Source organism: Nerophis ophidion, linkage group LG27, assembly GCF_033978795.1.
Source record: "Nerophis ophidion isolate RoL-2023_Sa linkage group LG27, RoL_Noph_v1.0, whole genome shotgun sequence".
NCBI classification, from domain to species: Eukaryota; Metazoa; Chordata; class Actinopteri; order Syngnathiformes; family Syngnathidae; genus Nerophis; species Nerophis ophidion.
The window spans coordinates 28,129,194-28,141,693 of NC_084637.1; the positions used below are offsets into that span (position 1 = coordinate 28,129,194).

At 39.7% G+C, this 12,500-nt stretch overlaps 2 protein-coding genes across 5 annotated transcripts in view; one reads left to right on the forward strand and one right to left on the reverse strand.

Annotated features, from left to right (window-relative positions):
- LOC133544468 (gamma-aminobutyric acid receptor subunit alpha-5-like) overlaps window positions 1-12,500 on the reverse strand; it is a 103,197-nt gene that overhangs the window by 77,939 nt on the left and 12,758 nt on the right. For all 3 annotated transcript variants that reach the window (XM_061889815.1, XM_061889816.1, XM_061889814.1), the window contains exon 4: window positions 4,771-4,892. In XM_061889815.1, the coding sequence (XP_061745799.1) occupies window positions 4,771-4,892 (122 nt within the window). The remainder of the gene's footprint in view (window positions 1-4,770; window positions 4,893-12,500) is intronic.
- Window positions 1-12,500, forward strand: part of LOC133544467 (gamma-aminobutyric acid receptor subunit beta-3-like) — a 250,825-nt gene that overhangs the window by 56,465 nt on the left and 181,860 nt on the right. The window lies entirely within an intron of this gene.

Here is a 12,500-nt window from a genome sequence, read left to right on the forward strand (position 1 = left end):
GTGAAGAAACGTGACCCTAGAAGTAAATGGGGGGGAGGCTTTTTACATTTTTTTAATAATATAGCGTTAACAAAACGTCTGTATTTTTATAATATAGCGTTATATTTTTATAATATAGCGTTAACAAAACGTCTGTATTTTTATAATATAGCGTTATATTTTTATAATATAGCGTTAACAAAACGTCTGTATTTTTATAATATAGCGTTATATTTTTATCATATAGCGTTAACAAAACGTCCGTATTTATATAATATAGCGTTATATTTTTATAATATAGCGTTAACAAAACGTCCGTATTAATCGGACAAATTAACTTGAGGATATTCCTGACTTAAGAGGAAACATGACCCCGGAAGTAAATGGGGGGAGTTCTGTAGGGGGGAAGACATTAGGCGTGACATTACCCACAAAACGGGACAACTTTGTGGCAGTGTCACGCCAAATATCTTCCCCCCTACAAAAACCTTCCCCCCCATTTACTTCCGGGGTCATGATTAATACAGACGTTTTGTTAACGCTATATTATAAAAATATAACGCTATATTATAAAAAAAAATACAGAGGTTTTGTTAACGCAAAATTATAAAAAATAAAAAAAAATTGAAAAAACAATTTAAAAACACAAGCTATGGGATGACGTAAGAGGACACGTGAGTAAACGTGACCCTAGAAGTAAATGGGGGGGAGGCTTTTTGAATTTTTTAAATAATATAGCGTTAACAAAACGTCTGTATTTTTATAATATAGCGTTATATTTTTATAATATAGCGTTATATTTTTATAATAAAGAGTTAACAAAACGTCTTTACTAGTCGAACAAATTAACTTGAGGATATTCCTGACGTAAGAGGAAACATGACCCCGGAAGTAAATGGGGGGGGCAAAGGTTTTTGTAGGGGGGAAGGCATTAGGCGTGACATTACCCACAAAACGGGACAACTTTGTGGCAGTGTCACGCCAAATATCTTCCCCCCTACAAAAACCTTCCCTCGCATTTACTTCCGGGGTCATGATTAATACAGACGTTTTGTTAACGCTATATTAAAAAAATATAACGCTATATTATAAAAAATACAGCCGTTTTGTTAACGCTATATTATAAAAATATAACGCTATATTATAAAAAATACAGCCGTTTTGTTAACGCAAAATTATAAAAAATAAAAAACAATTTAAAAAACAATTTACAAACACAAGCTATGGGATGACGTAAGAGGAAACATGAGGAAACGTGACCCTAGAAGTAAATGGGGGGGGAGGCTTTTTACATTTTTTTTATAATATAGCGTTAACAAAACGTCTGTATTTTTATAATATAGCGTTAACAAAACGTCTGTATTTTTATAATACAGCGTTATATTTTTATAATATAGCGTTAACAAAACGTCTGTATTTTTATAATATAGCGTTATATTTTTATAATATAGCGTTATATTTTTATAATATAGCGTTAACAAAACGTCTGTATTTATATAATATAGCGTTATATTTTTATAATATAGCGTTAACAAAACGTCCGTATTAATCGGACAAATTAACTTGAGGATATTCCTGACTTAAGAGGAAACATGACCCCGGAAGTAAATGGGGGGGGTTCTGTAGGGGGGAAGACATTAGGCGTGACATTACCCACAAAACGGGACAACTTTGTGGCAGTGTCACGCCAAATTTCTTCCCCCCTACAAAAACCTTCCCCCCCATTTACTTCCGGGGTCATGATTAATACAGACGTTTTGTTAACGCTATATTATAAAAATATAACGCTATATTATAAAAAAAATACAGAGGTTTTGTTAACGCAAAATTATAAAAAATAAAAAAATAAATAAAAAACAATTTAAAAACACAAGCTATGGGATGACGTAAGAGGACACGTGAGTAAACGTGACCCTAGAAGTAAATGGGGGGGAGGCTTTTTACATTTTTTTAATAATATAGCGTTAACAAAACGTCTGTATTTTTATAATATAGCGTTATATTTTTATAATATAGCGTTAACAAAACGTCTGTATTTTTATAATATAGCGTTATATTTTTATAATATAGCGTTATATTTTTATAATATAGCGTTAACAAAACGTCTGTATTTTTATAATATAGCGTTATATTTTTATAATATAGCGTTAACAAAACGTCTGTATTTTTATAATATAGCGTTATATTTTTATAATATAGTGTTAACAAAACGTCTGTATTTTTATAATATAGCGTTATATTTTTATAATATAGCGTTAACAAAACGTCTGTATTTTTATAATATAGCGTTATATTTTTATAATATAGTGTTAACAAAACGTCTGTATTTTTATAATATAGCGTTATATTTTTATAATATAGCGTTAACAAAACGTCTGTATTTTTATAATATAGCGTTATATTTTTATAATATAGCGTTAACAAAACGTCTGTATTAATCTGACAAATTAACTTGAGGATATTCCTGATTTAAGAGGAAACATGACCCCGGAAGTAAATGGGGAGCAAAGGTTTTTGTAGGGGGGAAGGCATTAGGCGTGACATTACCCACAAAACGGGACAACTTTGTGGCAGTGTCACGCCAAATTTCTTCCCCCCTACAAAAACTTTCCCCCCCATTTACTTCCGGGGTCATGATTAATACAGATGTTTTGTTAACGCTATATTATAAAAATATAACGCTATATTATAAAAATATAACGCTATATTATAAAAAATACAGACGTTTTGTTAACGCTAAATTATAAAAAAATAAAAATAAATTAAAACAACAATTTACAAACACAAGCTTTGGGATGACAGAAGAGGAAACGGGACCCCGGAAGTAAATGGGGGGGAAGGCTTTTTACATTTTTTTAATAATATAGCGTTAACAAAACGTCTGTATTTTTATAATATAGCGTTATATTTTTATAATATAGCGTTAACAAAACGTCTGTATTTTTATAATATAGCGTTATATTTTTATAATATAGCGTTAACAAAACGTCTGTATTTTTATAATATAGCGTTATATTTTTATAATATAGCGTTAACAAAACGTCTGTATTTTTATAATATAGCGTTAACAAAACGTCTGTATTTTTATAATATAGCGTTATATTTTTATAATATAGTGTTGACAAAACGTCTGTATTTTTATAATATAGCGTTATATTTTTTTAATATAGCGTTAACAAAACGTCTTTATTAATCGGACAAATTAATTTGAAGATATTCCTGACGTAAGAGGAAACATGACCCCGGAAGTAAATGGGGGAGGGAAGGTTTTTGTAGGGGGGAAGACATTAGCGTGACACTAGCCACAAAACGGGACAACTTTGTGGCAGTGTCACGCCAAATATCTTCCCCCTACAAAAACCTTCCCCCCCGTTTACTTCCGGGGTCATGATTAATACAGACGTTTTGTTAACGCTATATTATAAAAATATAACGCTATATTATAAAAATATAACGCTATATTATAAAAAATACAGATGTTTTGTTAACGCTTAATAAAAAATAAATAAACAATAAAAAAACAATTTACGAACACAAGCTATGGGATGACATAAGAAGAAACGTAACCCCGGAAGTAAATGGGGCGGGAAGGCTTTTTTTAAATTTCTTATCATATAGTGTTAACAAAACCTCTGTATTTTTATAATATAGCGTTATATTTTTATAATATAGCGTTATATTTTTATAATATAGCGTTAAAAAAACGTCTGTATTTTTATAATATAGCATTATATTTTTATATTATAGCGTTATATTTTTATAATATAGCGTTAACAAAACGTCTTTATTAATCGGACAAATTAACTTGAAGATATTCCTGACGTAAGAGGAAACGTGACCCCGGAAGTAAATGGGGGGGAAGGCTTTTTTTTTTATTTCTTATAATATAGCGTTAACAAAACGTCTGTATTTTTATAATATAGCGTTATATTTTTATAATATAGCGTTATATTTTTATAATATAGCGTTAACAAAACGTCCGTATTAATCGGACAAATTAACTTGAGGATATTCCTGACTTAAGAGGAAACATGACCCCCGAAGTAAATGGGGGGACCGAAAAAGGTTTTTGTAGGGGGGAAGACATTTGCCGTGATAGCCTTGAACGTTTCTGTGCTTTTGTGTTTCTATGCCATTTTTTTATTTTCTCGTCACCGCTAGCAACTGTTACCAGGGCTTGTGCAGCCATTCCGTGTAAAACCTTCACTTCCTGTTGTGCGGCGCGTGTGCATGAAAGTACATGAAAGACGCAGAGGAAAAAAACAAAGACGGATAATGTCAAATAGAGATCAAGGTGTGAAGGCAGGTGAAATTGAAAAGCTTTCATTTTTATCGCCTAAGGGAGCGGGTGGGGTGGGGGGGGAATCCATCTTTATGGCAACGAGTCAACTCTCAAGGTTTGTGAAGTGTGAAGTGAATTATATTTATATAGCGCTTTTTCTCTAGTGACTCAAAGCGCTTTACATAGTGAAACCCAATATCTAAGTTACATTTAAACCAGTGTGGGTGGCACTGGGAGCAGGTGGTTTAAAGTTTCTTGCCCAAGGACACAACGGCAGTGACTAGGAAGGCAGAAGCGGGAATCGAACCTGCAACCCTCAAGTTGCTGGCACGGCCACTCTACCAACCGAGCTAAACCGCCCCACGTTTCGTTGCCAAGGCGAAGAGAGTGAGGAGAGCGCTCAGGCCTGCGCTCGCTTTGAGTGACGCACCCTGGCATGATTGACAGCGCTGGGCTTTCACGACTCAAGCGTTCACCTCAGCTGACAAACATCAGTGTGTGAGACAGACCTCCTAGCCCGGGTCGCAGCCTGTTGTCGTAACCGTCGAGAAGCCCGTCCAGGATCCTGGTGTACACCGTGCTGTCGTCGGCGGCCGCCTCCTTCTGAGCCTCCTGGGACGACTGACAGGCGCTGCAAGGGGAGAAATCGAGTCAGTTCATCCAGGGGCTCTTTTTTTATGCTTTTCCTTCTTTAATCATCCATCCATCCATCTTCTTCCGCTTATCCGAGGTCGGGTCGCGGGGTCAGCAGCCTAAGCAGGGAAGCCCAGACTTCCCTCTCCCCAGCCACTTCGTCTAGCTCTTCCCGGGGGGATCCCGAGGCGTTCCCAGGCCAGCCGGGAGACATAGTCTTCCCAACGTGTCCTGGGTCTTCCCCGTGGCCTCCTACCGGTTGGACGTGCCCTAAACACCTCCCTCGGGAGGCGTTCGGGTGGCATCCTGACCAGATGCCCGAACCACCTCATCTGGCTCCTCTCCATGTGGAGGAGCAGCGGCTTTACTTTGAGTTCCTCTCGGTTGGCAGAGCTTCTCACCCTATCTCTAAGGGAGAGCCCCGCCACACGGCGGAGGAAACTCATTTCGGCCGCTTGTACCCGTGATCTTATCCTTTTGGTCATGACCCAATGCTCATGACCATAGGTGAGGATGGGAATGTAGATCGACCGGTAAATTGAGAGCTTTGCCTTCCGGCTCAGCTCCTTCTCCACCACAACGGATCGGTACAACGTCCGCATTACTGAAGACGCCGCACCGATCCGCCTGTCGATCTCACGATCCACTCTTCCCTCACTCGTGAACAAGACTCCTAGGTACTTGAACTCCTCCACTCCTCTCTGAGCTGCCACCTTACTGTGGTAGAGGAGTTTGCGTGTCCCAATGATCCTAGGAGCTATGTTGTCTGGGGGCTTTAAGCCCCCTGGTAGGGTCTCCCAAGGCAAACTGGTCCTAGGTGAGGGACCAGACAAAGAGCAGCTCGAAAACCTCTTCTTTAATCATATTTTTTTTATCAAATCAACATAAAAAAAAACAAGACACACTTACAGTCAGTGCACAAACCCCATTTACACTCACTCTCACTTATTCACATTCATTCACACAAAAAGGGTTGTTTCCTTCTGTTATTAACATTCTGGTTCCTACAATGGGGCTTCACGGTGGCAGAGGGGTTAGTGCGTCTGCCTCACAATACGAAGGTCCTGCAGTCCTGGGTTCAAATCCAGGCTCGGGATCTTTCTGTGTGGAGTTTGCGTGTTCTCCCCGTGAATGCGTGGGTTCCCTCCGGGTACTCCGGCTGCCTCCCACTTCCAAAGACATGCACCTGGGGATAGGTTGATTGGCAACACTAAAATTGGCCCTAGTGTGTGAATGTTGTCTGTCTATCTGTGTTGGCCCTGCGATGAGGTGGCGACTTGTCCAGGGTGTACCCCGCCTTCCGCCCGATTGTAGCTGAGATAGGCGCCAGCGCCCCCCGCCACCCCGAAAGGGAATAAGCGGTAGAAAATGGATGGATGGATGGTTCCTACAATATACAGTCGCGATCAAAAGTTTACATACACTTGTAAAGAACATAATGTCATGGCTGTCTTGATTTTCCAATAATTTCTACAACTCTTATAGCTCGGTTGGTAGAGCGGCCGTGCCAGCAACTTGAGGGTTGCAGGTTCGATTCCCGCTTCCGCCATCCTAGTCACTGCCGTTGTGTCCTTGGGCAAGACACTTTATCCACCTGCTCCCAGTGCCACCCACACTGGTTTAAATGTAAATTAGATACTGGGTTTCACTATGTAAAGTGCTTTGAGTCACTAGAGAAAAGCGCTATCCATCCATCCATCCATCCATTTTCTGCCGCTTATTCCCTTTTGGGGACGCGGGGGGCGCTGGCGCCTATCTCAGCTACAATCGGGCGGAAGGCGGGGTACACCCTGGACAAGTCGCCACCTCATCGCAGGGCCAACACAGATAGACAGACAACATTCACACACTAGGGCCAATTTAGTGTTGCCAATCAACCTATCCCCAGGTGCATGTCTTTGGAAGTGGGAGGAAGCCGGAGTACCCGGAGGGAACCCACGCATTCACGGGGAGAACATGCAAACTCCACACAGAAAGGTCCCGAGCCTGGATTTGAACCCAGGACTGCAGGAACTTCGCATTGTGAGGCAGACGCACTAACCCCTCTGCCGCCGTGAAGCCCAGAAAAAGCGCTATATAAATATAATTCACTTCACTTATTACCGCAGAGCTTTCCTCCAGAAGGTCTTATCTTTGTCCATGTGATGTGGGGCCTTTAATCCCAGGAACACCATTCCTACCGTCAAACATGGTGGTGGTAGTATTATAGTCTGGGCCTGTTTTTCTGCCACTGGTGCTTGTGTTAGGGTCGGCACCGACCCGTTTTAGTTTTTAAATGCATAAAAGAACCACATAAATGTATTTTACAACCCCAACCCCGCCCACCTTACCGAAGCACGGGGGTGTATAAAATAGTCACGGGGGTGTATAAAATAGTCAGGAAATGTCATGGATACAAAGGATTCTGGGTATTTGTTGGGTTGCGTTTATGTTGTGTTACTGTGAGGATGTTCTCCCGAAATGTGTTTGTCAATCTTGTTTGGTGTGGCTTCACAGCGTGGCGCATATTACTAAGAGTGTTAAAATTGTTTATATCACAACCATTAGTGTACTCTGTGTCACCCAGTATGCCTTGCAGTCGTGTGCGTGTTGCCGCGGAAGTCACACACAAGATGATGCTGGACTGACAAGCAGTTCGTACATGTTGTAGAAGGCGACAAAGTCAATGGCTTCATAGCACGCCCTAATACTTATTATCTGGGTGACTGCCGGCAGTCATTTTAGAGAATATTAGCGTCACCTATTGTCTTCTTCGCTTTGTGACACGGGTCTTAAATGGCTCTTTGAATGGCAAAGGATACCGATCCCAGAACCATGTATATCAAATATTTACGGATGGTTCAACCGCCACCCGCCCGAATCTAATTAAAATCAATTTTTTCGTCATGTCACCCGCCCAACCCGCGGTTTATCCGCGGGTTGGGCGGATGAGACCGCAAACCGCGCATCTCTAATTGTAACCCTGAAACAGGCTCTCATGTCGGAGCTTGGTGGTCTGAAGAACCCCCCAGGAGGGCAAGCCCCACACTAACCAATAATAAATAAATAACTTCTTACCATTTACGTAACTTCTTGAACAGGTGCGGTAGAAAACGGATGGATGGATTAAAAATGCATGAGAATGTTTTGTATTTTGAACATTATTTTTAACACTGTGATTACAAGTGGAATTTTTCATTACTTATCGTGTCAAGCAATGTCAGCTCAGATTTACCTGAGAGCCAGATGCAGTCATCAAAAGAGCCAGATCTGGCTCGCGAGCCATAGGTTCCCTACGCCATGCCGCCCCAAATTATGACCTTGATGTTGTTAGGGTCGGTTTCGACCCGGTTATAAAAATAAGATTATCAAGCAATATTAGAGCCAAAACTGAACACACTGAAAGCCAGCTCCTCTACCAATCATGTGAGCTTTGGGGGATTCTCATTTTACCTTGTTATCCAGTACCAAAACAAACAAAGTCAGGCATGTCTAGCAGACATGTGAGGTCAAGTCAGTATAAAATTATTAAAATGAGGGAAAAAAATAAAACCAATTTATTTAAGAGATGCGTTCAAATACCCCCCAGTACTAGTTAACTTATTATTTATTTATACGATTCTCTTGAGGTTCATTTTACCATTTTTTTATTGAAATCGAGGAGTATACGGACAAAAAAAAAGGCCTAATGGCCCACACCAAAAATATTAAAACCAATATTTTCATGGATAAGAAAGCCTGACAAGGTAACCAGGAGATGAGAACCAAATCGGATTATAGATCATTGCTTTTAGTGTAGTTTACAGCTGATTTAAGACATGGGTCAAAACCAAACCGTTAACATAAGACATGGTAACAGAAAGCTAACACAAAAGGAAGGTTAAATGGGACAATGGAAAAGGTGGATTACCTCAAAATTCTTAAGGACAACCTAAAATTATCAGCCCGGAGGTTGGGTCTTGGGCGCAGTTGGGTGTTCCAACAGGACAATGACCCCCAAACACACCATGAATTGATTTACGTGGACCCCGACTTAAACAAGTTGAAAAACTTTTTGGGGTGTTACCATTTAGTGGTCAATTGTACGGAATATGTACTGTACTGTGCAATCTACTAATAAAAGTTTTAATCAATCAATCTGTCAGGCTTTCCCCTTGACAGTTTGTCTATGTTTTAGTTTTTTCCTCTGCATTTGTCTGTTTCCTCTGTGTTTAGTATCTCCTGTCTTTAGTTCCTGTCTAGCGCTCTTATTTTGTCAGCTTCCTGTCTTGTTCCCTGAGTGCTGTGTTCCTCCTCAGCTCCGGCTGATGGGTGCCTGGTCACACCTGTTGCCAATCAGCCCGCTCCTATTTGTACCTGCTTTGTCTTGTGTCAGTTGCTGAATCATTGTATTGTCATTTGCATTGTCGTTGCCACATGTCACTCTTGTCGTGCTACCGGTCGTGTCGTTTTGTTACAGCTACTACCTGTCATGCTACATTTTGTCCTGGTCGTCGTAGCGGTAAGCTGTTTCTGTTAGCATTAGTTATTTCCAGTTTTTCTGTTTGCTATCCACTAGCTTCCATGCTAAAGTTCCTTTTTGTTTTCTACCTTCCAGTGCTAGCTCCCTTAGTTTGTTATTCCGCCCACGTGCGTGCTTTTTGTTGGTTCTTGTTTAGTTTTAATTAAATCCTGTTGTCATATTCTATGTCTGCCTCCGTCTCTGCATCTTGGGGTTCGTCAACAACGAATTACTTTGACACAATCAACCAAAAGTGGTAAAGGAATGGCTGAATCAGGCTAGAATTAAGGTTTTAGAACGGCCTTCCCAAAGTCCTGACTGTGTGGACAAGGCTGAGGAAACAAGTCCATGTCAGAAAAGCCACACATTTAGCTGAACTGCACCAATTTTGTCAAGAGGAGTGGTCAAACATTCAAGCAGAAGCTTGTGGATGTCTACCAAAAGCGCCTTATTGCAGTGAAACTTGCCAAGGGACATGTAAGCAAATATTAACATTGCTGTATGTATACTTTTGACCCACACATTTTCAGTAGACCCATAATAAATTGATAGAAGAACCAAACTTCATAAATGTTTTTTTTTGTGACCAACAAGTATGTGCTCCAATCACTTTATCACATAAAATAAGAATTATAGAAATGATTGGAAACTCAAGACAGCCATGACATTATGTTCTTTACAAGTGCATGCAAACTTTTGAGCGGGACACAGAGTCCGTGGAGCACACATGATTGTGTATGCTGCTGGTCCACTAATAGTACTAACCTTTAACAGTAAATTGTACTCATTGCCATTAATTACAAGTTTCCATAAAACTGTTTTTATTTTATTTTTTGTTAAAGAAAATCTATCCATCCATCCATTTCCTACCGCTTATTTTGGGGTCGCGGGGGGCGCTGGCGCCTATCTCAGCTACAAAGAAAATGTTTTTATTTTTTAAATAAAGGACATTATCTTCCCACTGGGTTGTGAGTTTTTCCTTGCCCTTATGTGGGCTCTAAAACCGAGGATGTCGTTGTGGCTTGTGCAGCCCTTTGAGACACTTGTGATTTAGGGCTATATAAATAAACATTGATAGATTGATTTTCACCAGACCAGGTTGTCAATGAAATTTGATTGTTTAAAGCAGGGGTCCCCAAACTACGGCACGCGGGCCAGATCCGGCCCGCCAGCCTTCGAGATCTGGCCCGCGGAAAGTCCCAAGTTAGATTTATTTTATTTTTTAACATCTGTTCTTTCTAGTCCATTTTCTACTGCTTGTTGCTTGTTACTATCAGAGTCTCCTAGCTGCTCAGGCAAATCACATTGTCTAAAAATGCATTTTCCAATCGATGACGTGATATCAAATATATATATATATATATATATATACATATATATATATATATATATATATATACATATATATATACACACATACATATATACATATATATATACATACATACATATATATATACATACATACACATATATATACATACATACATACACATATATATACATACATACATACATACATACACACACATATATATATATATATACATACATACATATATATATATAATAAATGGGTTGTACTTGTATAGCGCTTTTCTACCTTCAAGGTACTCAAAGCGCTTTGACACTACTTCCACATTTTACCCATTCACACACACATTCACACACTGATGGAGGGAGCTGCCATGCAAGGCGCTAACCAGCACCCATCGGGAGCAAGGGTGAAGTGTCTTGCTCAGGACACAACGGACGTGACAAGGTTGGTACTAGGTGGGGATTGAACCAGGAACCCTTGGGTTGCGCACGGCCACTCTTCCACTGCGACACGCCGTCCCTATATATATATATATATATATATATATATATATATATATATATATATATATATATATATATATATATATATATATATATATATATATATATGCTCCTGTTGTGGCTGACGGCCGACAAATGTTGTCGCGACGCACAATACCTTCCTTAAATGTGAATTACCCACTTAACGGATAAAATAACAGAACTGTAAAAAGCAAAGACTTAAGTCAACATGACCATCATCTTTGTAGTTCGTTCCATGCATCGCTCGCAATTGGTAACGGCACGATGCGCACGCTGAACTCTATTGTAAAAATGTGTTGCTCTACATTGATTTGTTCCATCAATCCATTTTCTACCGCTTCTCCCTTTTGGTGTTTGTTCTATTTAATTTTATGCTTAAATCTACCACGTTCACATTGGTTAAGTTAGTAGTGATGTTATTTTTAATTCAGCTATCATGGTGTAATTTTTTTGGCAATTGTTTTGATTCCATCCATCCATCCATCCATCCATTTTCTACCGCTTATTCCATTTGGGGTCGCTGGTATCATTCCTGTAAATCAGTTTTATGTTTGATCATGTTTATGTTTTGTTTTTGGACTCTTGTTTCCCCCTTTTGCACTTCCTGGTTTTGTTTGTTTCCATAGTTACGCATTAGTTTCCACCTGGTCTCCAAGTCACGCCCCTGCCCTCAGTCCCACACCTGTTTCTCATCATCATAGTCACTATTTAAATCTTTTTTTTTTTGTTCCTCGGCCTGGGAACTTTGCATATATTTCATACTGCTATACAACTTGCTACATACTTACTGCTCCAAACTTCATGCCATGCTTTTCAGTTTTGTCCACGCCAAGTAAGTTTTTCGTTTAAGTTTTTCATAGCCATGCCATCGTGCTGTTTTTGTTGATAGTTCATTATTTTTCATGCCATTGAGCAAGTGTTTTTTTTCACGTTTGTATTTTGTAGCCTAGTATTCGTACCTTCTTGTAAGCGCCCTTTGTTTGCTTTTTTTATTATAGTCCATCCATCCATTTTCTACCGCTTATTCCCTTTTGGGGTCGCTGGCGCCTATCTCACCTACAATCGGGGGGAAGGTGGGGTACACCCTGAACAAGTCGCCACCTCATCGCAGTTTTTATTATAGTATATAAATAAATTAATCATGTACTCACATTCTCGCCTGGCTCATTCCAATATCCGTCTGCATCAAAGAAGCAAAACCAATCCAAGTCACAGTCCTGACAGCTGGTGCCTATCTCAGCTACAATTGGGCGGAAGGCGGGGTACACCCTGGACAACTCGCCA